This window comes from Amaranthus tricolor, chromosome 17, assembly GCF_026212465.1.
Source record: "Amaranthus tricolor cultivar Red isolate AtriRed21 chromosome 17, ASM2621246v1, whole genome shotgun sequence".
Classification (NCBI taxonomy): domain Eukaryota; kingdom Viridiplantae; phylum Streptophyta; class Magnoliopsida; order Caryophyllales; family Amaranthaceae; genus Amaranthus; species Amaranthus tricolor.
The window spans coordinates 12,697,057-12,717,674 of NC_080063.1; the positions used below are offsets into that span (position 1 = coordinate 12,697,057).

The 20,618-nt window shown below is 29.1% G+C and overlaps 2 protein-coding genes across 5 annotated transcripts; both read right to left on the reverse strand.

Annotated features, from left to right (window-relative positions):
• Positions 1-418: 418 nt before the first annotated feature.
• Positions 419-7,422, reverse strand: LOC130804071 (uncharacterized). 4 transcript variants are annotated; one of them, XM_057668388.1, is made up of 4 exons: positions 7,084-7,411; positions 6,042-6,118; positions 4,713-4,775; positions 419-2,369 (listed from the first exon to the last, which is right to left on the reverse strand). In XM_057668388.1, exon 4 carries the CDS (start codon positions 2,347-2,349, stop codon positions 1,936-1,938), a length of 414 nt encoding a protein of 137 aa, XP_057524371.1. In that variant the 5' UTR covers positions 2,350-2,369; positions 4,713-4,775; positions 6,042-6,118; positions 7,084-7,411; the 3' UTR covers positions 419-1,935. The 4 variants fall into 4 exon arrangements, with proteins under 4 accessions (XP_057524371.1, XP_057524372.1, XP_057524373.1 ...); XM_057668389.1 differs by lacking the exon at positions 4,713-4,775 and having other exon boundaries at positions 7,084-7,422; XM_057668390.1 differs by lacking the exon at positions 6,042-6,118.
• Positions 7,423-11,640: 4,218 nt separating this feature from the next.
• Positions 11,641-16,170, reverse strand: LOC130803755 (WAT1-related protein At2g39510-like). Its single transcript, XM_057667955.1, has 7 exons — positions 15,995-16,170; positions 15,596-15,658; positions 14,874-14,990; positions 14,001-14,235; positions 12,840-12,998; positions 12,439-12,590; positions 11,641-11,794 (listed from the first exon to the last, which is right to left on the reverse strand). The coding sequence occupies exons 1-7, from the start codon at positions 16,168-16,170 to the stop codon at positions 11,641-11,643; spliced, it is 1,056 nt and encodes a 351-aa protein (XP_057523938.1).
• Positions 16,171-20,618: the final 4,448 nt, after the last annotated feature.

Consider the following 20,618-nt stretch of genomic DNA (forward strand, 5'->3'; position numbering starts at 1 on the left):
TGTAAGCAATTAGTCATTACATAACTCAACTAGATTAGAAACTAGGAGTCATTATAGTATCAATTTAATATTTTCGTTCAATTACAAGTTTGATGAAATTAAATTGAAACATTCGTAATAATATAACGATAAAGAAAAAGGTTGCTAATGGTTAAAGAAAATTTATTTAAATAAAAGTGTGACGATGAATAAAAAGGTTGCTAATAGTTTAAGAAAATTTATATGAAATGGTCGTAATAACGTGTAATTTATATGACATGTATCAAGTTATTTCCATTGTGATGAAGCTTTGATTAGTAAAAAAATTATGATCCCAATTTTTCATTACTAGCTAATATCACATCTTCAAATAGTAACGCATTGTTAGAATGAATTTTGTAAAAAATAAATTAAATAATTGAAGTAAAATAATCACGACCATTAAACTTGTCAAGAGATTTTCTAATGAAAAGTACACTAAATTTCTATTACCTTTTAAACTATTAAATACCGAAAACCGAACGAGTCCTAGAAGTATTTTTAAGTAAAATTTACAGTTCTTTTAATAGATCTAACGTTATGGTGCTACATGCATTTCATCCATAGACAGCCAATTAGTCCGACAATTAAAGGCTAAGACTAGGGGTTTAGAGAATGTGGTTTTAAGCATAATTTAAGATATAAACTGTCAAAATTATACATTAAATTGAGTAAAAAGTAAAATATAGCAAGTATATGCAACAAAAGTAGTATTAGTTACAACTTACAATCATCAAGTTCCAACTAACAGAAACGTACAACCCAAATCTAATTGCAGAACTGTTGATAGAAAGAAATGCCCCCTACGCAGATCAATAACTTGACATGAAGCCTTCATCAATACGTAAATCAGTGATCTAAGCCAGCAGGCTGCAACCAAATAGAATGCTTTGGTACGGTTCTAGGGGAACAAATTATGAATAACGACCATATGATCTAAGCCAGCTTTCTCCACTTTGATGAGATGAACGACTAAGCAACACTACAACTGTCTCTCATGAACGAGGAGCGCGCTCACCACGAGTAGCACGAGGAGAGGAACTACTGTATTCTCCCTGAATCAAGGCAGTTCCATGCATTTGAAGCTTCATAAACGAGTAAGCACCTGTGACTGTCTCTCATTGGATGGACTTGTTATGATCAACGAAATTTGATGTTTGTGATCCGATACCATCTCTGGAGGCTTAGCCTCGTTCTCCTGCAAGCAGATTTAAGCATCACCTACTACTTCATTGACAGAGATACAAAAACGAGAATCATCATCCATGTCTTCACTTGCACCATCAGCATCTGGATGGCATAGGTACTGACTCATTGAACTGGGTGATGAATCTGTTCCATGTATTCATTTTGGTATTAATTGATCATGCTTACTTATATGATCCTCTTGGGATGGCTTTGAATTTGCAACAAGACAGTTTGTCGTTCATTTTCAGGGAACAAAATATTTGATGTGCAGATGAAGTAGAAAGAAAGATTAAACATAAGGATGAAATTTGTAGATAGAATGTAAAGTCATTCTTCAAAATAAGCAAATAAAAAAAAATTCAATGGGACGGATTAGAGTGCAATTTGTAGCAAATTGAAAAGATGGAAGCAGTTTTTCTAGCTGGAAGAAATTGAATTGCCCATCAATACAGCAAGGAGATTGATTTGGTAATCTAGGTAAATGAAAGATTCCTAAATTGAAGTCTCTAAGATTTATCGTTTGTTTATCCTGAGTAAGGAGAATGGAGATTTGAGCGACATAGATCTTCCACAGCCTCATCATCATCATCAACCTAATATACCGCTCGAAAAACAGAGTCTGGGTGAGGAAAGGTGACGGACAATCCATACCCGTACTCCCTTTAAAGAAAGGACTAAACGAATGTGGTCAATTTTACCCCAAAAGAATTTAGAGCCCTGCATAAAGAGTTAACAAAGGGGAGGAAAGATGCGAGAATAAGGAGAATTGACAGTTCCCTGAACATACTTCTTGGGGTTATTAGGATCAGGAGTCCAACTGATTTCACTCATATTGGGAATTTCAACATAATTCAATGTAAATTCCCCATCCTTCTCAATCTTCCCTCTTCTTCCTGCTCTTAGCACAAAATTGTTACGTTGGTAAGAAAATATACCATTCGACAGGAGGATGATATCACCTGGCTGGAAAATATCACATTCTGATCCCCAAAGCTGAAAATGCACTGCAGCAGTTTCATCAGCAACGAGTGCCAAACAAGTCTTGTTTTGGCCTTCCATAATAATCCTGCCTTTGTCCAAGAGTATGAATCTCGCATCTATGTTGTTTGATGCAGCTGGTACGACTTCCTTTAAGGTGATCATGACCACAATATTTTTCCTACCTGAAAGCAATAACAAAATATATAATTTTTGGCATCTTGGTCAAGTAGTCATTCACACTAATCTATTTCCAAAATTATTATTAATTGATATTCTAATCCTTAGAAGAAGAAAAACAACATTTCAAGTCTCTCCCTATGCCTACCTTGCCTTTTATCACTTTTTCCTCTACCACCAAGGTTCAAAAGTACCATCTATTATCTCATCCTCCCTTATCCACATCCCACACCTTCATCCCTCTCTCTTCAAATCCCTTTGCCCCAAAAATTAGCCACTCACTATTTTCGTCCATTCCATCAACTCTGCAACATTTCCTCTAATGAAAATGTTCCTATCACTTTCTTTAAATCTCATCCACACATTTTATCTCATATCGGCCACACAATTTCAACGTCCTCACCACTTTTTGAACATTTTTGTCATTTATAAGTGTGGCAAATTCATGGGGACTGAGGGAGTACATCATTATATCCCATTCGAAAAATACAATTAACAGTTCCTCTGTTAAACAAATACAACTCCAATAAATTGCAACACTTGAGCAATTGAAAAATGAACTAAAGATAGCTTGAATCATATAAACTAGATATGAAGAGAGATAAGAGGATTTTAACTTTTATATACTCATTTGGTGAATGTCAAGGAAAACTGAAGTTCCAATGCCCAAGGAATCTCAAAAAAGAAAGTCATATCAGATATCTTTGAGTCCAAGAGAGATCAATATCAAGCACAACTAATGCTAGAATCAAAACAGGGATCACAAATGAGAAATATAATAAAAGCTACTCCCCCTGTGGCTCTATCCCTCTCATTTAGCGGAAACTTCTTACATGTAGTGTGAATTTCAAATCTTGTAAGAAACATATGTAATTTTATATCTTTTAATCTTTGTAATCATATAAGTCAAGGCATTGTTGACTTAGAACACCAAAACATGACAAAAAATAGCAAATTAATGATGACGATCACTGTATAAACTACACATAAATTGAAAGATAATTGTAAGTTCCTTATCTTGTAAAAATGAGCAATATCAAGCTCATAAACAATTAGTTGAATTAGTGTTTGATGTACGTGGTTTCTAATGGTAGTGACTGAAAGAGGGAGAGGGATTGCGACTTGCTGGGCAGTGTCGCAATAGCAGACAGTGAGTTGTAGGGATAGGCACTGGATAGTTATTGAGGTTGACTTACTGTTCTATGTGTTATAGTTATTGAGGTCAACTTACTGTTCTATGTGTTATATTAGTCACACTTAATAAGCAATAAGTACCTAATGAAGTAACCCATGAAGATTCTGACATAGATGCACATTGTGCAAGATGCTCTTACCAAGCAGCCAAGGACTCCAAGATGACAGCAGAACAGAGAGCAATACAAGAGCAGCTGCACAACTCCAAACCAGTACCAATCCACACGTAGTAGGCCAAATACAATGGTGTAGCAACAACCTACACGACCTAAAATTCATTACCCAACTCCCTCACTCACACAGAGGTATCCTAATAAAGATAATGGAGACAACAAGGATGCAGTAGAAGCAACCTCGTTCCCTCTCCTCACATCACAACTTGCTCACCCAGTAACACAATTAGCAACAACAGAAGTTAAAGCATATAAAAAACAATGGAACACTGGCAGTGCAAATTACTAGGTTATTCACAACAACAAATCACAGCAGTGCAATTATAACTCAAACGAATAAACAAGACATCAACTAAATAAACCAATAATCAAAAAAATTGAAATATTTGCAAAAAGATACAACACTTCTCTAAACCCAAATGGTTAAAAAAGGGAGTATAATTGTAACACCCCAGAATTTCCGACCCCTTAATGAAACCAAAACCGTAAAGGACGGGAGGAAATTCGGGTGTTACATAAAAGAAAAAGGAATAGAATTTAGATAAACGTTAAATATTAACTTTAAAAATGTGAGTGGAAATTTTGGCAACACTTGCCTTAAAATTGTGCGCCTTTGTAGAAAAACAAAAGTTAATTAAGAAGCTAATAAAGTAAAGGAAACGGCCTATCAAAACTATGTCACGGCGGAATGATTCGTCGCCGACTTCTCAAATCAACATGCCAAACATGGATCGTGGTTCCAGTGTCGACGTTTGTGTTTTAAAAAGACTTAACTCCTTAAAACATACAGAGTTATAAACTACGCAGCGGAAATACAAATATACGAGGGAGGAAACAAGGCCTCGTAACAAAACATATACAACCAAAGTTTACAAGAGATAACAAGAGCTACAAAATCGAAAGATAGCGGCATGACACAGGTTATGCTTCGCCCTTATCACTCTCCCCAAATGCAATGCAATGCAAAAGAAGCTCTAGTACCTGCTACACCTGTTTATAATCCTCCTGCTGCTCGACATTAGACCAAAGGCCAATGTGTTATAGCTGGACAATCATAGAAAGTCATCAACAATCAAACATAAACAAAAACACGTACACATCAGTAACTAGCATCAAATATATTAAGGCCAACTACTAGATAGCATTATATCATAAAACAACATAAGATGATTACATAAAACGCAAGCACAGATAGTAACCGTTTATCGGCCACTTATACTTCTTAATTTCATTACGTGCTTTCCAACCCGAACCATGTGCTCTTGGGTAGAATGCAGGTCTTCACGCTCCTCTTTTCAAACATAAACTCTTGCAAAACACGCATAGTTTAACTCAACCAAGGCATTAACAGAATACCTAACACATGACCTTATAGAGCTTGTCTATCTTAAGGTAAGTGTGATCATAGTCCGTAATACCCTTGAGGTAACTTAACTTAGGCACACTTCTCACTAGCATAAACTATTCTATCAATAAGTAGATGTTCTATCAATGAGTAAATATTCTATCAAAGAGATACGTTTTATCAACGCGCAAGCTTTCTACCAAAGAAAGAACTTTCTATCATTAAATAACTTTCTATCACTGAATAGTTTTTGATCAGTGGATCTTTTCTCTACTTCCTGGCATAGTGACACGGCCAATGGCGTTATCGGCCATCCGGCGCTCATGGCAAAGTACGAGCTTATGCCCCCTCCAGCTGACCCTCTCGGTTCCTACCTTCGGGAAAAAAAATTAACACACTGGGGTACTAAACCAGTGAAGAGGCCACCATATTGGGGTTTGCAAGACCCGCATGGTAACACTTCAGTCAAGGGGCGGTATCGGCCATCTGGCGCCCAATGACCCAAGCATGCTCATACCCCCTTACGGTGGTCCTGTCGAATCTCACCTAGGGGACTAATAAATCAACCGGACACAATCCAGTTGAGTCACGCCAGCTAATCATAATCTAGTACCTTATCAGATGGGAATAACTTCCACTCTCAACTATTAATGAGCGCCCTGGGATAGCAGCGCGCCAAAACCCACTGAGCCACTCAATAGAATATGAAATTCACCTATAACGGAGTCATTCTAACTCCAATTAAGGCATAATCTAATTCTTAAATAAATAAGGGGTGGTTCCCGCCTTCTATTAACACTCTCATTCTCTAAACTATTCTAAGCGCAAGGACTTCATAGTCGATAGCTCTTCATATAAAGTGTACTCACTAGTACTTCATAGTTTCGATACAATGCATACTATCAAAATAAACAATAATGTCTTAAAGAAAATTACATATAAGGGTTATTACTGCGTGTACGTACCTGTAAGAGTCACTGCACGATCAAAAGTCACAAAATCACCCAACTAAGGCTCTACTTTCCTCTTACGAAATGGGCACCTATATAATTTATGAGTAGAACTAATAAGTTCCCTTAACTACTTTGCCATACCAAAGTAACCGCTATCATCCATTCAACATGAGTTTCCGATTACTCTAGCATGCACACAACTCATTCAATACAAGTCAAAATCATTAACTCAACACAACATAAGTCTTTCCATCAATTTAAAGTAGAAGTATGTGTGAATCATTTCTTTACATTAACTAATTTTGGGCATATCGGCTCGCGTTACCCAAAAATAACTAATCACAACTAAATCTTACAATTTTAATATAACATTAATATAACGATAAGGCAAATCTTAGAGTTACCATATCGGGATATCATTTGTTGCATTCTCCAAAGCTATTAAGAACTATAATCAAAACAACACGACAAATAACTTTAGCAACCATCGACGATAAGTTGACATTATGCTCTTGGCTTACCAATATCATGTATCTATAACTTCAATAACAACCCAATAAGGGTATTTGTAATTCACAACAGTCAACCCACAACAATTAGTAGCTATTATTCTCAATTTAATCAATTAAAATCACTTTCATAGTCAACTAACATCATCACCATTACTAATTATTCACAATAATAACCAATCGATCAAATCTTAAAACAACTTTTAAAGTTATTTAATCAATCATCACCAAAATATAGTATAAAACACACATTATTAGTAGTTTCATCTCTAAATCCAAGCCCTAATTGTTTCGTGTTCAAAGATAACATATTTAATTCCTACCCATACTAAGATTCGAAGAAACTAATACAAAATCAACACACAACCCATAATTTCAATCACACTTCAAACCCTAAGTCATGAACATGTTCAATTCATCAATCAAATTCTTACCCACAAAAAGATTCAATGAAATTAACACAAAACCAACATCAAACTCAATACAATTAATAGAACTCCAATTAAAACTAGAAAATTAATTAGAGAATAAAAGAGATGGCTTACTAAGATGAAACGAGAGAAGGGTGAAGAAGGAAGGAGTTGGTATGGTGGTGTTGGGCTGCTGCTGCCGCGAAAACCACCACGAAGGTGGCTGCCGTTGCTTGGAAACTCACGCTGCTGCAGGGGGGAGGAAGAGAACAAAGCAGCCCGCCGCTGCTGGGTGCCGTGAGGGAGGAAGGCGGAGCTTCTGCTACGGTGGCTGCTCACCGGTGGAGGAAGAATATGTGGCTGGTGGTGGTGGTGTGCCGCAGCTGCTGGTGTGGGGAAGGGAATGGGCTGAACCGTGAGTGAGAGGGAAAAGAAGTGGGCGGCGTGATTCTTTGTGAGTGAGGGAAGGACTTCTTCCAACCCTAAGAAATTGACTTATTTATTTATTTACCTAGGTTTATTTTTCTTGCGAGGCCCAACTAAGAAATTGACTTTTGTATGCTCACACGTTTTAAATAAAATAATTATTTTGATTCGAACCCCTTTATTTAGAAATTGTGATTGTATTTTTTTAATATAAATGTATATCAATACTTAAATTCGTATATAAAAGGAATTTATTAAAACTACTTCAAAATTAATTTAATATAATTATAAAATACCCAAAAGTCATTAAAATATTAATTAATAACGTCAAAGAATCTCAGGGTGTTACAATAATTCTATTACTTTATCACAATTGTAAGGAAACTTCCCTTTACTAAGAATAAATTAGGGATTTTAATTTTTACCTTGAACGAACTGCAGATTGAGTGAAAAAAAAAATTTGATAAAGATCCTTCGAGGTTTTCGTATAGCTAATTCGAGCGTGAAACAGGGGGCGAAAAATGTTATTTCTGTAACGTGACTATGAGAGGGAGTGAAGGGGTGGCGTACACCACTGCTTTTGTTGGTGGCGAAGAGATAGAAACGCCGCCACCCCGTGGTGGTGTACGGTGATATTGAAAGTGATGGAGGAGGAAGAGGATTTAAAAATAGATTAGGGTTGAAGAAGATAAAACGCAAAGTTGGGCTGAGGGAAGAAGATTTGAGTTGAGGAAGTAGATCGCTAAGACGTTAATACTGCGTGTCTATTATATTTTTTTAGTTTGAAATACTCGACTCAATTATAAAATATGCGGTGTTAGTAAGTTTTTTTGAGACCACTTCAATTGGTCAGTCTAAATTATTGAAAATAAATGCTTCCTTTATAGATGTAAATTAGATTTTATCATTTTTTAGGATTATTTGCAAAGAAACACCTTTTAAAACCTTTTTTTGTATTTTTTTGTAAAGAAACACCTTTTATAATTTTTTTTTTGTAAGAAAACACCTTTTAAGAGACTTTTTTTTAAAAAACACCTTAAATCAGTTTCCGGTGACTTTTGTCAACTTTCCGGCGTTTACTTTTATTTTTATTTTTATTATTAATATTATTTTTTTAAAAAAAATTTTATTTTTATTATTATTTTAAAAAAAAAATTTAAAAAAAAAAAAATAATAATAATAATAATAAAAACAAAAATTAAAAAAATAATAATTTTTTTAAAAATTAAAAAAAAAAAATTTTTAATTATTATTTTTTTTATTTTTCCTTTTGTTTTTATTTTTATTTTATTTTTAATTATTATTATTATTATTTTAATTTTAATTTTATTATTATTATTATTATTATTATTATTATTATTATTATTATTATCATTTTTTTAGGATTATTTGCAAAGAAACATCTTTTAAAACCCCTTTTTTGTAAAAAAACACCTTTTATAATTTTTTTTGTAAGAAAACACCTTTCAAGAGACTTTTTTTAAAAAAAAACACCTTAAATCAGTTTCCGGTGACTTTTGTCAACTTTTCGGCGTTGACCTTTATTTTTATTTTTATTTTTATTTTTATTATTAATATTATTTTTATTAAAAATTTTTATTTTTATTATTATTTAAAAAAATTTTAAAAAATAATAATAATAATAATAATAATAATAAAACAAAAATAAAAAAAATAATAATTTTTTAAAAAATTTTTTAAAAAATTTTTTTAAATTATTTTTCTAATTATTATTTTTTTATTTTTCCTTTTGTTTTTATTTTAATTTTATTTTAATTTTTATTATTATTATTATTATTATTATTATTATTTTTAATATTAATTTTATTACTATTATTATTATTATTATTATTATTATTTTTTTTTTTTTATTATTATTATTATTGTTATTTTATATTTTTTATACTTTTTATTTTAATTATTATTATTAATTTTTTTGAAATTTTTTTTAAATTTTTTTTTCTAATTTTATTTTATTAATATTAATTTTTTTTTAATTTTAATTTTTATTATTATTTAAAAAAAATTAATAATAATAATAATAATAATGATAATAATAATAATAAAAATAAAAATAAAAAAATAATAATAATAAAAATTAAAAATAAAAAAATAAAAACAAAAGGAAAAATAAAAAAAAATAATAAAAGAAATAATAAAAAAAAAATTTTAATTTTTTAAAAAATTATTATTATTTTTATTTTTGTTTTTATTATTATTATTATTATTATTATTATTATTATTATTATTATTATTATTATTATTATTATTATTGTTATTATTATTATTATTGTTATTATTATTATTATTATTATTATTATTATTATTATTATTATTATTATTATTATTATTGTTTTATTTTTTTAAATAATAATAAAAATAAAAATTAAAAAAATATATTAATAATAAAAATAAAAATAAAAATAAAAATAAAAATAAAAAGAAAAAATAAAAAATAAAAAATGGCATAGTCAACGCCGGAAAGTTGACAAAAGTCACCGGAAACTGATTTAAGGTGTTTTTTTTAAAAGTCTCTTAAAAGGTGTTTTTTTACAAAAAAAAATTATAAAAGGTGTTTTTTTACAAAAAAGAGGTTTTAAAAGGTGTTTTTTTGCAAATTTCCCTTATTATTATTATTATTATTTTTTTTATTATTATTATTGTTATTGTTATTTTATATTTTTTGTACTTTTTATTTTAATTATTATTTTTTTTTTAAAAAAAATTTTTTAAATTTTTTTTTTATTTTCGTTTTTATTTTTATTTTTTTTATCATTAATATTAATTTTTTTAAAAATTTTAATTTTTATTATTATTTTAAAAAGAATTAAAAAAAATTAATAATAATAATAATAATAATAATAATAATAATAAAAACAAAAATAAAAAAATAATAATAATAAAAATTAAAAATAAAATAAAAATAAAAAAAAGGAAAAATAATAAAATAATAATAAAAGAAATAATAAAAAAAAATTTAATTTTTTAAAAAATTATTATTATTTTTATTTTTGTTTTTATTTTTATTATTATTATTATTATTATTATTATTATTATTGTTATTATTATTATTATTATTATTATTATTATTATTATTATATTTTTTTAAAATAATAATAAAAATAAAAATTTAAAAAAAAAATATTAATAATAAAAATAAAAATAAAAATAAAAATAAAGACAAAAGGCAACGTCGGAAAGTTGACAAATGGCATAGTCAACGCCGGAAAGTTGACAAAAGTTACTGGAAACTGATTTAAGGTGTTTTATTTTTAAAAAAGTCTCTTAAAATGTGTTTTTTTACAAAAAAAATTATAAAAGGTGTTTCTTTACAAAAAAGAGGTTTTAAAAGGTGTTTCTTTGCAAATTTCACTTTTTTTTATGACTTTTACTAATAGGTTGCTTATATGGATCCATCTCACGATAAAACAGTCTTATAAAAGACTTGCTAATGCGGAAAAATATTATTATTAATAACAAGTATAATGAAACGGAAAAAGTATATTATTTAGATTTTTCAAATTTTAATCAACTTTTAGTCACGATTATAAGTATGGCTTATTGATACTCCTATAACCAACTTTTTTGTAGTGTATATTTGTTCTCTGATTAAAAACTTAATTTTTAATACCCTTAAGTTGTCAAAAACAAACAATGAAGAACAAGCATTTGTTGCATGCACATTCAAAAAATAACTGTGTTTATGCATATTGATGAAGGCTTGGAAAAAATACAACAAAAAAGATTTATTTAACTTTTTTTAAACCCTGAATTTTACATTTAGCTTCAATTAATCAAAATTTGATTTTCAATTATATTTAATTATTTTTCATTATAAGCTAAGGAAAAAGAAAACTATGTAAGTTTCAAACTTAAATCTTTATACGAGAAAAATAATACGTGCTTGAACTGAGTTAAAATTCAATCTTCAATTTTATGTAACGTATTATTAATATAAGCAATTGTAATAAAAATACGCAAATTCTTGTGACTTGTGAGAGACGGTTCCTTTGAGAGATCATTCCTAATTTGGTCAGCCCATTATCATTATTTAGTTTAATTAAGCTTTAATGAATTGAATTTGAGAAACCGTCTCTCTCACAAAACCGACTAATAAAAATAAAACAAGGGTAACCACCACAAAACCATACACATATATATAGGATTAGTGTTTGCATAATACACTTTTTTACAAAGGAGAACAACAAAAATTTGAGCTACAAGAAAAGTAAGAATTTAGAATTAAAATAATTCAAAATTTGATGGTTAGTGGGTATCATCAGTTGCATCATTTCCAGTCATTTGAATATTAGATTTTGGCAAAATGTGATCATTGCTTTCATTACATGTATCTTCATCCTTGCTCTTTCCCCAAACTACTACATATAATCCTGTGACTATCACCAATGCTCCAGTAATCCTACAACAAATTTTCATTCATAAATAAAAAAAAATAAATATTTTTTTTAAAAAGTGCCTACTAACAAAAAAACATCTTTTTGACTTTTAACATTTGGTTGACCATCAATAAATTAAAAATCATTATTTATTTTATTTTGTAATATGAAAAAAAAAAGTCGATGGAACACGTTGGTTTCTAACCTTTGGCCAGCTGGTTCTTAATCCATTTTAGGTAGTCGACTGCCTAAGGCCCCTAATAATAATGGGCATTAAATATTAAATAGTGCTATTTAGACCCGATTCTAAGTAATACTTTCTAAATAATTTATTTATAAACTTTTTTTATATTGTTTGAAGTAATTTTAGAATATAATATTACAACATATTTTTTTTCTTGAATTATTTTTCTTGAAGTAGAAAATTTTTAATTTTTTGATATAGTGAAAATCCCCAATTTAAAATACATCGTAAAAATAAATAGGGTCTTTAAAATATTTGCTCAACACAGTAACAATCCAATAATTAGGGATCAAACCTTAATCCGATTAGATAGATTCAAATCTAAACAAAACAGTTCGAGTGAGAGTTAAATTAAACAATTCAAAATAGAGTCAAATCAAAGAAAAAATCCGATAATTCAACTCCAATATAATAAATGGTAACCTGCCAACGGTGAGTTGCTCAGCAAGGATGATGGAACCAAGAAAAGCCACAATAACCATGCTCAATGGATTAAAAGCAGTCACAAAAACAGGTCCTTTTTCTTTCATTATCTTTCCTTGTAAATAGAATGCCATTGCTGAACAGATTATTCCCTGCATTTTATTTTATTTTATTTTAATAATTCAACATTTATCCTTAGTTCGCTATGAATAATCTAACCTTTGTCTTAAATTGATGGCAATATATTCTATTATTACTTATTATTAGTAATATGATTTGTTGTGGGCAAATATATGACAAATATTAAATTATTAGAAAATAATTAAAGTGAAATTATTCAAATTAGCTTATTAATATTAATTTTTTTAAAAATAATAATTAAAAAGCAAATAAGATCTTACACTATAGATATAAGCTAATAATTTAGTATCCAAGTGGAGTGACCAAATAGATGTGTTTGGTTCCAAAACAAGAGCTACAATCAGTCCTTCCACGGCGCCCGCCAGGCACATCATTGCTGTCAGAGACATTTCTGCTGGGTATGATTTTAATGTTATAGCCTAGCCACACCAATCAAATAACGAAATCTTTAGTTACAATTTTTTATTTTAGAATTTAGAAAATAGACTTGAATAGTTTTTTTTTTTTAAAAAAAAAGTAATTTATATATAAACATAAAAAAGGTTTAATACTAAAATCAATTGGTAGTACTAAGCGTTACTTCTTAAATTTATGAAGCGACATATTTTTTTTCCTTTTTCTTCGTTGTAGGACAGCTCACATGTAAGGTAATAACGGACACTTTAACATTTTCTTTTTGGTGGTTAGTTATATACTCGCACCGTCCTACTAAATTTGTCCTATAGATTTTTGGTGGGAAAACTAAGAAAAAAAGAAAAAAGAAATTTATAAAGTTGTTAGAAAAATGTATAAATGTGATGAAAAAATAAGCTAAATAATTTTTTTTTATGAATAAAGTTTATACTTTTTATATGATTGATTCAACTTGCCACTCAACATGTTCTTCCCATCGAAGTAATATGCTTCTAAATGTTTTTCAAATTGTTTATGAGAAATATTTTATCTATATTTTTCATAGAAGCCCTAAAAAGATAGAATGACATATTGTATATAAATAGACAATAATTTGCATACATTTATAAAAAATCACTTACGTTAATTCTTTCTTTTGAAACACTATTTATGATCATCATTGGGGATAAATAGGATTGTCTTGATTTTTAGGTCCCAATACTAATATAAAAATGAAACTTACTAAACTAATTAAAGATGTAATGAAAATAATATAATATTCCTTTTGTTATGTAATCTTTGATATTTTAACGATTTTATAAAAAAGTCTTAATAAGTCATATTACATTTAACAAAAAACGTAAAATTATATCTAAATTTTATTCAAGTTAATATCAACTTTGTGCATGAAAATATATGTTTTGGGCTCTAAAAAATTTAGAGCCTAGACGATAGCTCGCTTTATTTTTACTAATAGATGGTTATGATTGGAGATATAGAGTTAAAATGTTTAATGATAGAATACTTACTTGTAGAATAACAAAGGCAGCCCAACCCAAACAACCAGTAATGATCATAAGAGCACCTTTGATAGAATCTTGATGAGAAGAAGTATTGGAAATATTAGTGTAATTAGTGTTAGTCCATGGTAAATTCAGGCCTGGACCTTTCACAAGAGTCATTATTGTTGCTCCTCCAAGTGTCACCATTGTTCCACCCACCTTTGCCAAACTCCCTACTTTCTTTATACTCACCTTTTCAAGCCTAATTCAAATCATGCATCAATTACTATTACTATTTTCAATAATACTCCAATATAACACTCCTATCTACTTTTGAATTTGCTTTTAAAAATCATAAGTTATGAGAAAAAATATCACTACTGTCAATAGCAAATTTAAAGTAATGAGAATAACTAACAATGAAACATACATTCTAATTATCTATATAAAATCATATATCCTTAAATGAGACGGCTTATGGTGAGACCATCTCTGATGGGCTAGCCCATGTACATTTAGTATGTTACAATAACTTTTTACATTTATACTAAAGTGATTAATTATGGAAATAGGCTAATTATATGATAAACTGATATAAAAATAGTACTCCATACTTTTTAAAATTGGAGTAAGCCTAAAGAATTACTAAGACAATAGGGAAAAAGATGGTAAGAATCAAACCCTTTTCATAAGAAATGAAATGAATAATTCTCGATCACTAGACTAACTTAAAATTCAGATAAAAGCAATAGTATTGCACGAACATATACTCCATTTGTTCTTCTAAAATAACACTTATTTTACTTAAATATATGAAAAGCTTGAGTTAAATAGTGTAATTCTAAAGCGACAGAGGAGCTAGGTAGTAACATTAAATATTTTTGTAAGAAGAAAATATACCTAAAAATACAAGCCATAATGAATGTAAGAGCTGGAACAGTGTTGCTTAATGCAGTAACAAACGTAGCTGGTGTGTACTGCATGCCCGCATAATACAGGTTTTGATCCATTACTGGTCTGCACCATAATAATGCACAATTAAGTATAATTTAATAAATATGTATTTTTTCGGTTGTTTTTTACTTAGCATCATTACTAAAATAATCACTAATTATTAGGTAATCTCATTTCATATATTGTTCTTTATATGTGAGTCGGTCAGATGGGCCCTTAAAAGGAGAGGAAATGGCCTAATGTTATGTTTGGAAACGATAATTTTATTTGAAAATTTGAAATTGGCTTAAATTTATTGTTTGGCGAATCAAAAATTTTCAAATTTGAATTTAAATTAAATTCCACCATTATTTTTAAAATAGTTAAAGTTGAGAATTTGAGAATAACTACCCAAACCTTCTCATTCTCAAATTCTTCATTTATGAGCATTAGCAATGGCGTGTAAGACCATTTATTCTTTAAAGTTTCTTCTCTCTTTTTACTGTATTATTTTTTTTACCGACTTTTTCATTTATCCTTATTATATTTATGCCATTATCATTCAATAACGTGGTTTCCTATCTTTAATTACTAACACATTTTTACATATTTCATATATATGGCCATTTTTATTGATCGTTAATTTTTTAATATACTAAGAAATAAAAAAAACAAACATAAATACTCACTCTAGCAAACCAAGAGCTAGTATCTTGATGAAAATAGAAAGGTTCATTTTGGGCCTTACTTTCCTACAAAAACAATAATCATATTATACATGGAAACCATAACAAATAGAAAAAAAATATATTATATATTAGATGATAAAGTATATAACATATCCTGAGCTTCAATCAAAACCTTAAACTTATGTTGAAGCTCAAATATATTATATACTCTATTAAACGGTCAGATATGTTATATCATTATGAAAATAACATGCGGACTAATTTCATTGTATAAAATATATTATGTATCCTGACCTTTAATCAAAAGTTTATGCTAATGTTAGAAGCTCAGATATGTTATATACTTTTATTATCAGCATGAAAATGACATGATAATATCGTTGTAAAACGAGTACATACTTTTCAAGTAGGAAGGCAAATGGAGATATAACAATGGCAGCCACAGCTTGCCTATAAACCACAAATGAGTAATGGCTCATTCCATGGTTAGTGGCTGATTTAGCTATAATTGCTAGCCCAGCAATCCCAAACTGCATAAAGATTACGGCTAAATATGCCTTAATCTTCATATTCATTATAACTAATTGGTTAATTTTTTGAGGTTTAGATACGCTAAGCCATACAAAATGTGTACCTATTTATACTTTACATAGGGGATACTTCTTGGCAAATTATTACCTAACTCTATTTTCCTACTTTTGTTTTTTCTTAGGAGTAAGCTGTAAACTTATGATAGCTTAGTGGAGTTATGAGGTAGATTATAACAAAGTTAATCTAATCTATAAAGCAAGAAGAGAAGAACAAATTTCTTTAGGTTATGGTATCATAATCATCATCATCAACCCAATATCCCACTCTAAAATAGGGTTCGGGTGAGGGAATTTTAACGGACAATCTATACTCGTACCTACTTTAGCAAAAGTCAGAGGAATGCGGTTAATTTTACCCAAAAATAAAAATCTTGCAGACTTAGATACTAGGTTATGGTATATGTACGATATTTAGTTATTGGTATTAAATAAATGATGGTAATATGATAAATGAGTTTTAATTTTTATAAGTATTTATAAAATGTTTTACCCTATCTTTTCTTTGAGTTTGTCCATAAAGAGAAATAAATATAAATAAAAATTTAGAAGAGGAAATCTTTGAGTTATAATGTTTATTTTTCGATCAACGAATGTTTGAAAAATGAGTTACTGTTGTGATAGACTTTTTTTGGTGAGACGATTTCAAAATTAAAGAGCTCATCTACTAACAATTTGTATTAATAAATTTATTCAACGTAACTCATATATAAAACGCGTCTCACAGTGAAATTGTCTCATATAAGAAAATGTATTAAGGAATAATAATTTGTATTGGGAAAAAGAAAGTAAGCCATAATTTTCGTCCTAATGAAGATATTTAAGTAAAAAGTATTTTTCAAAATTGGAAATGATTTTATCATGGACAAAATATTAAATTATTCGTTAAGGAAATGTGAACAAAATTTCAAATACGGAGAGTGTCATTTCTATGTCAATGGAGCTCTCATCCTCAAACATGCATTTTTTTTACATGCATAATTTTTATTTACCACCTGATATCATTCTTTTTGAATAATAACAGATAAAAATGAATTTTGTAAAGAAAAAAATAACCAAAATAGCACAAGCATGATCACTGAGTTCATTAGTTTGTGAAGTAGCTAGTGTTTTTAAGCTAAATTACCTTAGATTTTTACTATCGTAATTATAAACATTAATTATATATGGGTTAAATATATGCATTAATTAGACTCAAACATAATATTAAATTTAGAATGTATTACCAAACCGCGTGTTGATTGATATAATTTATGTTTTATTTTTAAATTTTTAGAAATTTATATATTGTTTTTCCCCTAATAATAAGCAGTTGTTTTGAGGGGATTGAGTCAGCCCACTAATAACTAATTGTTCTGCTAACCCACAAGTAATTAAATGGCTTATAATAAGTTGGAAGTTTACTTTCCTTGAATCAATACTTTCCATTTTTAGTAAACCATAACAAACACAATCACTTGAATATAATTAATGTGAATTGTCACGTCAGTTATCAAAATTTATTTATGGCACGAAAGATTTACTCCATTTTTTAATGTTTTTCTGATGAAAATATTTCGTTTTTGAGATAGAAAATTTGACAGAAAAATATATAAAAGATCGAGACACTACCCTTTACCCTTTAGAATCAAATAGTTAGATCGTAGAATTGTGGAATCATGTTATGATTATATTGTTCATATTCTTGATCTTGGTAGGACCACACAATCCTTCGGTTATTAAGATCCTACTTAAAATTCGGAACGCTTTTCAAGTTTTGGATCGTAGAGTCGTGAAATCGTAGATCATAATCGAGATTTTGATAACCATGATTAGTATATTTTTAGTCGTATTAGTATTATATTAGTCGTAATAGTATATTATTAGTCGTATTAGTGTAATATTACTTAATCCGTTTAGAATTTTTTTATTTCGATCCATTTATGGGCTTTTAATATTGACTACATCTTATTTTTATCCATCAATTTTGAATTTTTAGTTTATGAGTGTTTATTTTGTATCTACTTTGATAAATAGAAAAAATTTTAAATGAATAAGTTCGTGTTATATAGATTAATTTGACTCGAAATTGACTTGTATAATTATATAGGTTATGAAGTTTATATTAAGGTTTAAAATTTTGACATAAACATTACCCATTTAATATAGATTGATTGTAGGTTATGTTTAGAACATTTCATAATAGAGAGAAAGATTTTAAATATGATATTTCATTGATATAAAAAAAGTAAAGATATATTTGAAATTTGGTTAGATTCGTCCCGATGTATAAAAATTTGATATATATATTTTATAATTTTTCATAAAGCGTATTTATAGACATCAAAACTTGAATTTTTAGATCCATAAACATAAAAAATTGTAAAAATAAAATTTATAAATAATACTCTTGTTAGAATTATAAACATCAAAAGTTGTGTAAATTACCAAGTTTAATTGCGTCCAACAAATATGATATAAATAGATTTTTTTTCTTCAAAAAATGTCAAGTAAGGTTGTCTAAAATAAGGCAGTAACGTCCATTTTGTTATATGGGACGGAATGTTGGTCCATTAAAAAAAGCGATGAGCAAAAGATGAAAGTTGCGAAGATGCATATACTAAGATGGATTTGCGGTCATGCTAGGATGGATAGGATCAGGAATGGGGTTATTAGAGTGAAGCTAGGGGTCAATCCAATTCCTACAAAGTTGCGTGAAGGTAGTTAAGGTGGTTTGATCATGTACAAGGGAAAGGTAGTGATGCACTAGTGAAAAGAATGGAAAGTATCACAATTGATGGTAGAAGAGGTAAGATTTAAGGTTGCGTGGGAACAAAGAACAAATTAAAAAGGACTTGGGTGAGTTGCACCAATCAGAAGACTTGACTTGGGATAAGAGTAGTTGGAGATGTCAAATTTGTGTACGCGAGTCTCGTTAGTTTTTTTTTTTGTGTCTTAGTCGTTTTTGGTTTGCTTTAGGTTTGGTTAGTTTTGTCTTTTTAAATGGTGTTGTGTTTGTATGTTTTGTGTTTTCTCTTTTATTTTGTAGGTTTTTCCTCTGTAGTGACTTTGTATGACAAGTGATATTCAAATTCAGAGACTCCCTTCGACCATGATCTTCTCGTGATGAAAGTATTGATCTGTCTTTTTTTCCATCCTCTAGACCTTACTTTGGGCGGGACTCTTGGGATAATAATAAAGATTTCATTTTTTTTCTTGACAGATCAAAAACCCTTTTTATTGGACAGCAAATTGCTGAATCAGCATCAACCACATTGAGTAGTTTTTAAAAACAATTTGTTAATTGTTAATGATAAAGGAGATGGAAAATAGAAGCTTAATTATTAGTATATTATTACTAAACTTTATTTGTGTTATATTATGTGTTCTTGCTCCTACTTTATCTATAACAAGGAAAATACAAATTTGGATTGGAAACAAAAAGATCGTTCCCAAATTGATTATAGAGAAGTGAATTGCAATTTATGAGCATGTGATAATTTTGTAACACCTCTGAATTTCCGACCCCCACAATTGGTTTTGGCCCTTTCTTCCAGCCAGTTTTGGTCTTTCGCACCACCACGACAACCTTCATCCACCTGTTTACCATTTTTTTGCTAGTTTTAAACCTTGTAAGCCATCTCCTCTTCTTCCATTTGATTCTTCTTGTTTCAATTAGAAGTTTTATAAAGTTTTTGTGGGTGATGTTGATTTTTGTGTTGTATTCATTGAATCTTTTTGTGGGTAAGAGTTTGATTGATGAATTGAACATATTTATGAATAGGGGTTTGAAGTGTGATTAGATATTATGAGTTGTGTTGATTGTGTGTTAGTCTCTTTGAATTTTATTATGAGTAACAATTAAAGGTGTTATCTTTGAAATTAGTAATAGTGAAGGCCTTCATGTACATTATGGTGGTGTATATGGCATACTCAAAATACAAGATTTCTCGTATATGGCATCTAAACCCAATTGTATAAAAGGGAATATGCAAAGTCTTGTTCTATTTCTAACATAAACTTCTGGATATATAATATAGGTCAAAAGAAAGCAAATTAATTAAAAAGGGGACAAGATTTTGAAAGAAAACTATCTAGCAAGAACTGGTACACAAACATTGAAGAATAGAAAACTCAAGCCAACAAATCCTAAATGGTTTTTCAGGCCGCGCACTGATGTGAGTACAAACAATCTTTAGTTTTTACCCAAGTTACCAGAGCTTACTTTTTTGATAGTTTGATATCTCATTGGAATCGCTTTGATTCAGGAAAGAGGAGTTTTAAAAGAGGCAACTCTAGAGAGAAAAGTTACTTCTCCTGAAAATTTATCTCATACAAGGGAAAATTCACAGGTGAACTTTTACAGTCGGTCATTGCATATGGAGTTTGTTCATTATTGTTTTACAGTTAAAGTCTTAACAATAAATATATTGACGTCAATGATTCTTACTTTCATT